Source organism: Hemitrygon akajei, chromosome 20, assembly GCF_048418815.1.
Source record: "Hemitrygon akajei chromosome 20, sHemAka1.3, whole genome shotgun sequence".
Lineage (NCBI taxonomy): Eukaryota > Metazoa > Chordata > Chondrichthyes > Myliobatiformes > Dasyatidae > Hemitrygon > Hemitrygon akajei.
Window position 1 is genome coordinate 27,869,766 of NC_133143.1, and position 13,858 is coordinate 27,883,623.

Here is a 13,858-nt window from a genome sequence, read left to right on the forward strand (position 1 = left end):
TATTAGGGCATGTTTAGCACAAATAGAAGAAGAATTGACTAATTGTAAAATTTTCTCCCATTGCTCAGTGGGTATAAGACAATGAAGTTCTTTTTCCCATTCCTTCTTAATTTTTTCTGATACTTCTGGCTGTATTTTCATGATCATATTATAAATGACAGCTACTAAACCCTTCTGACAAGGATTCAGAGCTAAAATTCTTTCCGTAATGTCCGATGGACATAGTTTTGGAAAAGACTGTAACTCATTATTCAAAAAATTTCTAACTTGCAAATATCTAAAAAAAATGAGTTTTAGGTAAATTATATTTATTAGATAGCTGTTCAAAGGACATAAAGCTATCATCCAAAAATAGATCACGAAAACATGTTATACCTTTTGTTTTCCATAAAACAAAGGCTTGATCCATAAAAGAGGGCTGAAAAAGAAAGTTAGATATTATATGGCTTGATAAGATGAACTTATTCAAGCAAAAAAATTTATGAAATTGAAACCAAATTCGCAATGTATGTTTAACTATAGGATTAGTTATTTGTTTATTCAATTTAGATAAAGAAAAAGGAAGTGAAAATCCTAAAATTGAAAGCAATGAAAAGTCTTGTGCAGGTTTACATTCCAAATTTACCCATTGTGGGCAAGCTGCTATAGTCGATTCTTGTGTCCAAAATATTAAATATCGTATATTAACTGCCCAATAGTAAAATCTCAAATTTGGCAAAGCCAAACCACCCTCCTTCTTAGGCTTCTGTAAATATTTTTTGCTTAGTCTAGGATTTTTATTCTGCCACAGATAGGAAGATATTTTGGAGTCAATAATATCAAAAAAAGACTTAGGAATAAAAATTGGTAATGCTTGAAATAAATATAAGTATTTGGGTAATACCATCATCTTAATAGCATTAATTCGACCAACCAATGACAAAGATAAGGGAGACCACCTGGTAACAAGTTGCTTAATTTGGTCAATTAAAGGTAAGAAATTAACTTTAAATAAATCTTTGTTTTTTGGTAATTTTAATACCCAAATAAGTAAAATAATCTGTGACAACTTTAAATGGTAAATGTTTATAAATTGGAACTTGCATATTTAATGGAAATAATTCGCTTTTATTAAAATTCAAATTATAACCAGAGAAGTTACTAAACTGAGCAAGCAAGAACAAAATAGCAGGAATAGATCTCTCAGGGTCGGATATGCATAGTAACAAATCATCAGCAGGAACAATTCATTGTCCTCTCGGTTTCAAGGCGGCAACCATCATTCCAGTGCCAAAGAAGGTGACAGTATCCTGCTTAAATGACTATCATCTGGTGGCGTTAACATCAACCATTATGAAATGTTTTGATCAGCTGGTCATGGAGCATATTAAGGCCTTTCTCCTGACTACACTGGACCCTTTCCAGCTCACTTATCATTCAAATTGATCCACTGATGATACAATAGCCTCAGCCCTCCACTTTGTCCTGTCTCACCTGGAAAATGGGGTCTTGTATGCCAGACTGCTGTTTAAAGATTCAGTTCAGCATTCAACACCATCATACCCTGGAAACTGGTGAGAAAACTGTCGTCACTGGGTCTCAATACCTGCCTCTGTGGTTGGATACTGGACTTCTTACAGGTAAGGCCACAGTCAGTCCATGTGGGCAGCAATGTCTGTAGTCCCATCACACTGAGCATTGACGCTCCCCAAGGCTGTGTGTTCAGTCTGCTGCTGTTCACATTGCCAACGCATGACAGTATTGCAGGATCCAGCTCAAACTGTGTTATTAGGTTTACGGATGACTCACCAATGGTTGGCCTTATCATACTGATAATGAGATGGAGAACAGAGGACAGTAAGGATTCATCTGTATATGTTATCCTTCATTAAGTTATCATGTGTTATGTATTTTACACCCTGATTTTAAGAAAAGTTGTCTTGCTTCAATATATATTATATATGTTATATGTATGTATCTGGTTAAATGACTGTAAACCTCACTTGTCACTTTGTATACTGAAAGATCCTCAATTTTGACTAAATCCGAAGTTCCTCTCCACCTATTTGGTTATTCCAGTGATACTGTATCTGGATTTTGATAGCTATGGTCCCCTGATCTTCTGGTCATCAATGCCTATCTGAGGCAGGACGGGGAAACATGAATTTTTCATATTTGGCTTGGTTGAGTGTGATTGGGCCAGGATGATTGATGGCAGTTCCAGTGAATGAACTGGATCCAGAAATATTCAGCTTGATGTTATGTTTATTTCTTTTTCATCATGAAAGAAAAAAATCAAAGAAATATCATTGTTCAAATAGCTTTAATTTAGAATGGTGAATTCCCAGATGATTAAAAGTTTAAATTGTAGACTGTCTTAATTAATAAACTACAGAATTATTTGAGAGCACGTCTCCACCACTAACAGACACTTGAAGAAACCTACAAATAAATCTTTGTACTGAAAATAAAGAAATTAAGCTGAAATAGTGAAACATTTAGTTTTACTTAATGAAAATTAAAATAAAACTGAGAACAATGAAAGATATGTTAGGTAAATTCTTCATAAAGTCTACTCCAGAACTTGGGGAGAGGGTGGGAAATGTCTGTGATCATATGGTAAAATCTACGTAAAAGCCAATCTTCCTTTTTCATACATGTGCTATTTGGTAGGAGTTAAGATATGTTAGGTAAATTCTTCATAAAGTCTACTCCAGAACTTGGGGAGAGGGTGGGAAATGTCTGTGATCATATGGTAAAATCTACGTAAAAGCCAATCTTCCTTTTTCATACATGTGCTATTTGGTAGGAGTTATAACCTCCAACAGTTGCAATTTAGGTAAGCAATTTTCCCCGTCAGCAAATCAGCGATAATGATTTGCACCAGTTATATTTCTAGATAGTAGTAATTGTGAAGATACAGTTTCAATAAATGTTTCAGGCTTTGAGATTGTCTCTTTGAATATAGAAATGTTATGGAAAATAGAGCCATGAGGAAATTTGAAGGTATCTGCACAGTAATGAAGGTGACATTTTTAGTATTTTCAAAAACGCGTGACTCTTTGATGTGAAAAGGATGTTTTTGCTTGTATAACTGATTAACTTGGTAATGCATTCAATTTGGGTGGAGGGGTTAGAAAAGATTGAATTTTTCTGTTGCTTATTAATGTTTATCTTCAAAACATTTAGTAATGTCACAAACAGCACTATATATTTTTCTTTAAATTATTATTACCTTGTCATTCTTTTAAGGAATTTTAATAATGGCTTGCTGTTTCCTTTGACTAGTTAGCCACCTATAATTATCTATCTGCTTAATAAGATTTCACCTTGAGTAGAACCCTGATGGGAATTTTTTGAATGAAGCCATTTCTCATCTGATTGATGAGGTATTCCCAGTATAGGGTATTTCACTCATAAGTCTCAGAAAAGTGTTTTGATAGCCAGTTAAATTACAATATCAACCCATTGTGGCTAGCAAAAACCTTGAATGTTTGCAAATGCTTCTGACATTCAGAAGTACAGGTTGAGTACCTCTTATCCAAAATTTCAAAATCTGAAATTATTTTGAGCAGTGACATGGCATCACAAAGGGAAATTTCTATAAGGCACTGGGAGGATACCCAGGAAATGAGCAGGTATATATATGCACCAAAGACAGGTCTGAGAAGTGACCTCACATATGTAATGAACAGAAGATAATGAAAATAGAAAAAATCACTGCATAAAACAAAATGAAGATCTCAATCGTGTATTGAAGGTGTGGGTTGTTCAACGTTGGAATGAATGATGCTTAATGGTATGCTAGTCATGAAACAAACAAAGGTTTGTCACATCAAACTGAAAATTGAAGGTATTTGTGAATATTCAGTAGGCTGGTTGTGGAAATTTAAGAAAGGTGTGACATTAAATTTTTAAGGATTTGTGATAAAGTAGTATTTGCTGATGATGAAGTAGCAGAGAAATGTATTGAGTTTACCAAGATCATTACTGATGAAAATCTTAACACTGATGAATGGCTAAATCAGTATATATGCGTGATGAATAAATGTAAGACAAATGCTACTTTACAGAAGCACATAAATTCAGAGTTTGGAATGATGGTAATCCTAAACTATCTCATTGTATAACAAAATCTGAAATCCAAAGCACTTCCCAAGCATTTTGGATAAGGGATACCTGTAATAAGAAATTAAATATTATTTGTCTTGCAAAGTACATTTCAAAACCAGAAGTTCTTTGTATAAAAATTCGAAACACTAAATTCAGTAAATTAACCCAGTTAACTCATCAGAATGTTAATTATTTGAAATTTGTCTCTTTGAAATTAAACTACACTTCAGTTTAACATCCAGGAAACTGCCAGGACATTTGTATTATGGTACTGGACTTCATGAGGAGTCCAGTATTGGGAGTGCAATTAGGTTGACAGTGGCAATCAGTTGTTAGGAAGTTTGTCACTTCTTTGTTCTGCCTTGCTTGCATGGATATTCTGAGCTTCCTCATTGTTCTGAACATAAACACTGGCATTTCCAAGTGGAAGGAGAATCTTTTTTTATGTGTGGAAATTTGAATCATTTTCTCTGTTATTGATACTGGAGAAACTTACAGAGTGGTGACAGAACAGTTAATTGTTGCCAGTATAATTGTATTTATTGTGCAGAACAATTGGAATTTGTGTAGTATCTATCACATAGACTTTTGATATGCCTTTACTTTCAACGTAATGGCTGAAACTGCATTTTTTTTTGGTATAGTATCCTCAACACACTGAATATTTATTTGTACTTAAAATATTATTTGACTTTGAAGCCTTATTTATTTTTTATTGTGAATGTGGTAAAATAAATATAGATGGTTAAAAACTATCATAGGCCATAATCTTAAATTATAATAATTTTTCTTGGATTACATTTTCATTTTTGTGTTAAATTCCATTGAAACTCTTCAGTGTGACCCTTATTGATGAAACTAATTTTCTGCAGAGTCATTCTTGGAAATCTGTCCAGATTTATTTTTGTCTTTCTCCTCTTGAGTTCACCGATAAATTCACAATACATTTCTGTTTTAATAGATGATGAGCCAGGCAGAAGGACAAATGAAGAATCTTGTGCATTCAATAGAATCTCTCCCACCTTCTGGACCTCTGTCTGCATTGGATCAAGATTTGCTTCTTCTGAAAGCTACCTCAGCTGCTACCATGAGCTGCCTTGGTGATTGCTTGAGCATTCTACAGCATAGCGCACAGCAAACAGCCCAGCACAACAAAAGATTATCAACAGGTGAGTTTTATAGTGCTGTGAATTGATGGTAACTAAGTAGAATATAGAGCTCCCTGTCTCATCCTACAACTTGTGATTTTGAATGATGGTTCCATTTGGCTTCATTAGTAGCTAATCAACATTTTGATGTTTTTGTTCTCAAGATGGAACCTGGAGAATGTAAATTCAAATAAATAAATAGCTGGTAGCCCAATCATACTGATAAAGTCTTATTTAGGGAAATGATTTTTCTTCATTTTTGAGAATTTAGAGAAGTCTCACACAGGATAATAATTTCACTGTATGATCTGATCTGTGTACCTTATGCATTATCATATTTTTCTTTGTCCTTCTAGATTGAGTAATAAAGGTTTATCTGCTCTTGATTCATGGTCTTTATTTCAATAGCATCCTGAATGGTGCTTTTTGGATAGCAGTTCCTTGAAATAAGTAAAACAGTTTGTTTCCTCTCCCCTGGCAATCTCTTCTCTAGAAAAGAGCATTATTTCACAAGTTCAGCGCTGACTATGTCAATACTGTGGTCTGCTTAGTGTGGCCAGTTAACTGTAACTAGGTCTCAATGTTGGTGATGTTGGCATGGGTGGCATAATGTAAGTCATGATGAATTTCACATCAGTGTTTGCTTCTGTTAAGAGATACCAGCAGAAATGTGAGAAATGGACCATCTTTCCAGGATCTAGACATTAAGTCTTTCTGGTTGGAAAGCAGAATGCTGCAACAGTGCAGCTTGATCTTGCAGATGTTGAGCATCGGGCCCATTCTCTCACCTGGAGAATTCAGCTTGGCCTCTGTGTACAAATGCATGTGTCATGTGCATGGTGCTGCTCACCAACTGATGTTGGAGTGACTTTGTCATTGCCGCAGGATAAGTATTTCCCATTAGAGTAAATTTGGATGAAGTTTCTTTGAAATATGATGAAGCACCACAGAAATGTACCCTTTTTAGGCAGTGGTCTTCACAGAGATGGGCTTTATTATCGACCTATTTTATGATATTACATGGCTTGCATGTTGTCAAGGTACAAATATAAATTGGAGACAATTTTCTGTGGGCAGCTAAATTGTAGGTGGGTAATTCCCAGTGGAGTCAAAGGTATTATTGAGGTTGTGAAAGACATTATATAATGGCTGATGATGATACCTGCATTTTTCTTGGAAATGGTGTATAGTGAAGACTGTTTACTGTGTCCTTGGATAGACAAAATCTATAACTGAATTGCTGAAGCTTTAGTCTGTGTACAAGGCAAATATGCAGGCCTGGTAAAAGTGACTGAAAAGAATTTATTGAGCTTCAGTGTTAAATGTGACTATTTTGGCACTTTGTTCTTGTGTCAGGTCTTTAAAAGAGTTGACTCATTTAGTGCCTTCACCTCATTCACCTGCAGAAGCTTTCTAAATATTTTTCACATATTTTTAAAAATTTATTTATTTAAGGGATATGGGCATCGCCAGCTAAGCCAGCACTTACTGCCCTTCCTAGTTAACCCTTAAGAAGGTGGTGGTGAGCTTGAACCGCTGCAGTCCCTGAGCTGCAGGTACACCAATAGTGCTGTTAGGGAGAGAATTGCATGATTTTGACCCAGTGACAATGAAGAAACAGCGATATGTTTCCAAGTCAGGATGGTCAGTGACTTGGAGGGGCATTTCCAAGTGGTGGTGTTCTCAGGTATCTGCTGTTCTTGTCTTTCTAGATGGTAGTGGTTGTGGGTCTGCAAGGTGCTACCTTAAGAACTTGAGTGTGTTGTTGCAGTGTATCTTATAGATAGTACACACTGCTGCAACAGTTCATCGATGGTGGAGGGATTAGATGCTTGTGGAAGGGGTACCAATCAAGTTGGCTGCCTTCTACTGGATGGTGTCAAGCTTCTTGAGTGTTGATGGAGCTGCAGGTGAGTATTCCATTACACTCCTGACCTGAGCCTTGTTGATGGTGAACAGGCTTTGGGGAGTCAGGAGCTGTACTCATCCAGGCGAGTGTTGAGTATTCCATTACATTCTTAAAGTGAGTCTTGTAGATGGTGAACAGGCTTTGGGGAGCCAGGAGATGAGTTATACGCTGCAGGATTCCTAGCCTTTGACCTGCTCTGGTGGCGACAATGTTTATATGGCTGGACCAGGTCAGTTTCCTGTCACTGGTAACCCCCAGGATGTTGGTAATAGGGGATTCAGTGATGGTGATACCACTGAATGTCAAGGTTCGATGGTTACATCCTCTCTTGTTGGAGATGGTCATTGCCTGGCACTTGCATGGCTTGTGTGTTACTTACCACTTGTGAGCCCAAGCTTAGATATTGTCCTGCTGCATTTGGGTATGAACTGCTTCACTGTCTGAGGTGTCATGAATGGTGCAGAACAATGTGCAGTCATCTGTGAACATCCCCAGTTCTGACTTTATGATGGAAGTAAGATCATTGATGAAGTAGCTGAAGATGGTTGGTCCTTGGACACTTCCCTGAGACTCTTGCAGTAATGTTCTGAAGATGAGATGATTGATCTCCAACCACCACAACCATCTTCCTCAATTACCTTTTGACTTGTACTATGAAATACGATTCACCAGTTTTTACAGTGTTTCTGGATATTAACTCAAAAGTGTAAAATTTATCCCCCTTTCCTTCCATTCTTTTGCTGCTTATAGTTAATCTTTAATCTCTAAGCACCAACTGTGTTTATGCAGCAAAATAATTTTGTATGCTGCTTTGATCTTTTAATTTTCTCTGCTCCAAGAATAATCTCTGCTTCTGCAGTTTTAACACAACCAAATTCTTTTATCCTGACCAATTTTAGTCAATCTTCAATATACTCTCTCTGCCATTTTCCTAAGTACAGACACCAGAATTGGACATAGTACCTCATCTTAGATGTAACTTAAGATTTAACAGGATGTTTTTGTACCTTTTATTTCCAAAGCTAAGATCTTAACTGCCTTATTAATATGGCCTGCTTCCTTAAAAGATTTGCATTCATACACCTTGGGTGTCTCTTTTATCCCTTTGACTCAGAAATCTATAATAAAGATTGTTTCTCTGAGATTTCTCCCAGTTACTAACTTCAAAATTACTATCTAATCAACATTAAATTGTAAACACAAGGAAATCTGCAGATGCTGGAAATTCAAACAACACACACAAAATGCTGGTGGAATACAACAGGCCAGGCAGCATCTATAGGGAGAAGCGCTGCCGACGTTTCGGGCCGAGACCCTTCGTCAGGACTAACTGAAAGGAAAGATACTAAGAGATTTGAAAGTAGGAGGGGGAGGGGGAAATGTGAAATGATAGGAGAAAACCGGAGGGGGTCGGATGAAGCTAAGAACTGGAAAGGTGATTGGCAGAAGTGACACGGAGCTGGAGAAGGGAAAGGATCATGGGATGGGAGGCCTCGGGAGAAAGAAAGGGGGAGGGGAGCACCAGAGGGAGATGGAAAACAGGCAGAGTGATGGGCAGAGAGAGAGAAAAAAACTAAATATATCAGGGATGAGGTAAGAAGGGGAGGAGGGGCATTAACGAAAGTTAGAGAAGTCAATGTTCATGCCATCAGGTTGGAGCCTACTCAGCCGGTATATAAGGTGTTGTTCCTCCAACCTGAGTGTGGCTTCATCTTGACAGTAGAGGAGACCATGGATAGACATATCAGAATGGGAGTGGGACGTGGAATTGAAATGTGTGGCCACTGGGAGATCATGCTTTCTCTGGCAGACAGAGCGTAGGTGTTCAGCGAAACAGTCTCCCAGTCTGCGTCGGGTCTCACCAATATATAAAAGGCTACACCGGGAGCACTGGATGCAGTATACCACACCGGCCGACTCACAGGTGAAGTGTTGCCTCACCTGGAAAGGCTGTCTGGGGCCTTGAATGGTGGTAAGGGAGGAAGTGTAAGGGCAGGTGTAGCACTTGTTCCGTTTACAAGGATAAGTGCCAGGAGGGAGATCGGTGGGAAGGGATGGGGGGAACGAGTGGTCAAGGGAGTCGCATAGGGAGTGATCTCTGCGGAAAGCAGAAAGGGGGGGGGGGAGGGAAAGATGTGCCTGGCAGTGGGATCCTGTTGGAGGTGGCGGAAGTTACGGAGAATTATACGTTGGACCTGGAGGCGGGTGGGGTAGTAGGTGAGGACAAAGGGGAACCCTATCCGGAGTGGGGTGGCGGGGAGGATGGGGTGAGGGCAGATGTGAGGGAAATGGGAGAGATGCGTTTGAGAGCAGAGTTGATGGTGGAAGAAGGGAAGCCCCTTTGTTTAAAAAAGGAAGACATCTCCTTCTTCCTGGAAGGAAAAGCCTCATCCTGAGAGCAGATGCGGCAGAGACGGAGGAATTGTGAGAAGGGGATAGCATTTTTGCAAGAGACAGGGTGGGAAGAGGAATAGTCGACGACAATCGACGACTGCATTGGCGCTGCCTCCTGCACACATGCTGAGCTCGTTGACTTATTAACTTTGCCTCCAACTTTCACCCTGCCCTCAAATTTACCTGGTCCATTTCTGACACCTCCCTCCCCTTCCTTGATCTTTCTGTCTCCATCTCTGGAGACAGCTTATCTACTGATAATCTACTATAAGCCTACAGACTCTCACAGCTACCTGGACTATTCCTCTTCCCACCCTGTATCTTGCAAAAATGCTATCCCCTTCTCACAATTCCTCCGTCTCCGCCGCATCTGCTCTCAGGATGAGGCTTTTCCTTCCAGGAAGAAGGAGATGTCTTCCTTTTTTAAACAAAGGGGCTTCCCTTCTTCCACCATCAACTCTGCTCTCAAACGCATCTCTCCCATTTCCCGCACATCTGCCCTCACCCCATCCTCCCGCCACTCCACTCAGGATAGGGTTCCCCTTGTCCTCACCTACCACCCCACCATCAACTCTGCTCTCAAACGCATCTCTCCCATTTCCCGCACATCTGCCCTTACCCCATCCTCCCGCCACCCCACTCGGGATAGGGTTCCCCTTTGTCCTCACCTATCACCCCACCAGCCTCCAGGTCCAACGTATAATTCTCCGTAACTTCCGCCACCTCCAACGGGATCCCACTGCCAGGCACATCTTTCCCTCCCCCCCCCTTTCTGCTTTCCACAGGGATCACTCCCTATGCGACTCCCTTGACCACTTGTTCCCCCCATCCCTTCCCACCGTTCTCCCTCCTGGCACTTAACCTTGTAAACGGAACAAGTGCTACACCTGCCCTTACACTTCCTCCCTTACCACCATTCAAGGCCCCAGACAGTCCTTTCAGGTGAGGCGACACTTCACCTGTGAGTCGGCTGGTGTGGTATACTGCGTCCGGTGCTCCCGGTGTGGCCTTTTATATATTGGTGAGACCTGACGCAGACTGGGAGACCGTTTCGCTGAACACCTACGCTCTGTCTGCCAGAGAAAGCAGGATCTTCCAGTGGCCACACATTTCAATTCCACGTCCCACTCCCATTCTGATATGTCTATCCATGGTCTCCTCTACTGTCAAGATGAAGCCACACTCAGGTTGGAGGAACAACACCTTATATACTGGCTGAGTAGGCTCCAACCTGATGGCATGAACATTGACTTCTCTAACTTCTGTTAATGCCCCTCCTCCCCTTCTTACCCCATCCCTGATATATTTAGTTTTTTTCTCTCTCTCTGCCCATCACTCTGCCTGTTCTCCATCTCCCTCTGGTGCTCCCCTCCCCCTTTCTTTCTCCCGAGGCCTCCCATCCCATGATCCTTTCCCTTCTCCAGCTCTGTATCACTTTTGCCAATCACCTTTCCAGCTCTTAGCTTCATCCGACCCCCTCCGGTTTTCTCCTATCATTTTGCATTTCCCCCTCCCCCTCTTACTTTCAAATCTCTTAGTATCTCTCCTTTCAGTTAGTCCTGACGAAGGGTCTTGGCCCGAAACGTCGGCAGCGCTTCTCCCTATAGATGCTGCCTGGCCTGCTGTGTTCCACCAGCATTTTGTGAACATTAAATTGTGTTTGTTCTGTCTGCCTGTTTCTTCAGGTTTTGTATCCTCTTGAACTTAGCTTCTATCCACTGACAGTTTCGACAGTTCTATACGATACACAATTTTATGCTTTCATTCTCTTATCCAAACCTGTATCATGTATATCAAACAAGAAATGCCATGACCTGAATCACTGAGAGATTTTCCCTCCTGTCAGAAAAACATTCATCATTATTCAGTCACTATATTCAGTTAATTTTGGATCTCAATATTTGTCATTTCTCCTGAATACCATATGATTCTCTCTCCAAATTTGTTATGAGATACTTAGCAAATGTCTTTTCAAAGTCCTCCATTGCCCATATCGGTGAATTTAACTAAACCGGTTAAGAAAAATATTATTTACCTAAAACTAGCTGGCTGCTTGTTCTGTCCATGTAATTTTATCTTTGACAGTGGTCTCTAGATAGTTTTAGCTTTATTGAGTTTACACTGGCTGGTTTATTGGTTTAAAGTTTATTCCTTTTTTCTTTGCTCCCTTCAAGTTTTTTGCCACTTTGTTTGATGATGACACAGAACTGCTTTCATATTTACTCTTTAGCTTCCCTTAGTAATCTGATTCTAGCCTGGTAGATTGGATAAATTATTAACTTGATGCTAGCTCTTCCTTTCAATCTATTATGAATTTTTCTAGTAGCTTTTATTCCACTCCTAAATTAATTTTATTTTCCGTACAAGTACATGCATATTATTCAGTCAATAACAGAAAACAGACTGCTGTAAGAATAAGAACTCAGTGGGACAGGCAGCATCTATGGATACAAAGAGAAGGTTGACAATCCCGGTGAAGTTCCTCACTCAGTGCCAGAGCCCTGCACTACACATTTCTCTCACTTACTCATTCGGTATTCTTCTCTAGACTTGTGCCTCAGTGGAAATTTGTTTTTATCTCTGATCACCTCCAACTATCTTGTTATTTTAATTATGTTAGTTCTTTGCTAATTGTTTTTTTTTACTATTAAGAAGCATAAAAAGGTCAACTAAGATTTTAGTGATGCATAGTGGACCTTGTGGTACAATATGCTTATGTGGTCAATGAAAGTAAAGATTTCACATGGGCAAACAAGCTTAAGAGTTTAGGGGTGTGAAGGACTAATTTGGGAGAGATGTAATAAGGATACCTTTTTATAGAGTGAACAATATAGCATATCTGTGAAATATGATTAAGGTCACAGAATGTGGGAAGAGTTTGTAATCTGGAGGGATAAAAAGCACAAATGAGATCTAGTATCAATTCAGTAAACCTATTTTAATCTTAAAAACTGGATCAAATTATTAATAGTTTGCCTTTTCCGAGCTATATCTTCAGATGAAGGGCCAGTTTTAAATGGTTCCTAAGTATCTTTTATAATTTCCCAATTGATTGTGACCCATATAGCAAAGTTACGTAAATTCAAATTTTTAAGAAAATTGTTTAATGTAGGAATTCACAGAATCTTAGAGTCATTCGATCTATTCGACAACTCTTGGAAAAAATCTATCTGGCTAGTCACAGATTTGGATGATGGAATTGAAGACTTTGTGGGTTGGTTTGTGGACAATGTGAAGATAGGTGGAGGGGCAGGTAGTGCTGTAGGAGCAGGGAGTCTGCAGAGGAACTTAGACAGATTGGGAGAATGGGCAAAGAAGTGGCAGATGGAACATAGTGTAGAGAAATGTATGGTCATGCACTTTGGTAGAAGGAAAAAAGGAGTGGACTCTTTTCTAAACGGGGAGAAATTTCAGTGATCTGAGGTACAAAGGGACTTGGGAGTCCTTGTGCAGGATTCCGTACAGGTTAACTTACAAGTTGAATGGCTGGTAAGGAAGGCAATTGCAATGCTAGCATTTATTTCAAGAGGATGAGAATATAAGAGCAAGGATGTAATGCTAAGGCTTGATATGGCATTGGTCAGATCACACTTGGAGTATCGTGAGCAGTTTTGGGCCCTTTATATAAGAAAGTAAGTGCTGGCCTTGGAAAGGGTCCAGAGGAGGTCCATGCGGATGGTTCCGGGAATGAAAGGTTAATGTATGAGGAGCATTTGATGGCTCTGGGCCTGTACACGCTGGAGTTTAGAAGAATGAGGGGTATCTCATTGAAACCTATCAAATATTGAAAGGCCTAGATGAAGGGGATGAGGGGTGGATATTTCCTATAGTGGGTGAGTCTAGGATCATAGAACACAGAATGGAAGATGTCCATTTAGAACAGAGATGAGGAGGACTTTCTTTAGCCAGAGGCTGAATCTGTGGAATTCATTGCAATGAACAGTTGTGGAGGCCAGTAACTGGGTATATTTAAAGTAGAGGTTGATACTTATTGATTAGTCAGGGCGTTAAAGGTTATAGAGAGAAGGCAGGAGAATGGGGCTGAGAGGGGTAATAAATAGGCCAGGATGGAATGGCAGAGTGGACTTGATGGGCCAAATGGATTAATTCTGCTCCTGCATGTCTTATGGTTTTTATATTGTTCCCTTTACCTTGTAAATGTTTTAAATACAAATTTTGTTCCAGTATGAAAGTTCCTATGGAATGTCGCTCAGTTGCCCTTTCAGTGAGTTCAGTGATCTAGAATGACTATTGTCTAAATAAATCTTTATTGATTTATATAAACTACCTAAATGTACCTACTGATCATACACAA

The 13,858-nt window shown here is 39.6% G+C and overlaps 1 protein-coding gene across 4 annotated transcripts in view; it reads left to right on the top strand.

The window, feature by feature from the left end:
* LOC140713675 (oxysterol-binding protein-related protein 10-like) overlaps nt 1–13,858 on the top strand; it is a 178,876-nt gene that overhangs the window by 81,038 nt on the left and 83,980 nt on the right. For all 4 annotated transcript variants that reach the window (XR_012095704.1, XR_012095705.1, XM_073024054.1 and 1 more), the window contains one exon: nt 5,054–5,261. Coding sequence is in view for 2 of the 4 variants with exons in the window: in XM_073024054.1 (XP_072880155.1) it covers nt 5,054–5,261 (208 nt within the window). In the remaining 2 variants the exon portion in view is untranslated. The remainder of the gene's footprint in view (nt 1–5,053; nt 5,262–13,858) is intronic.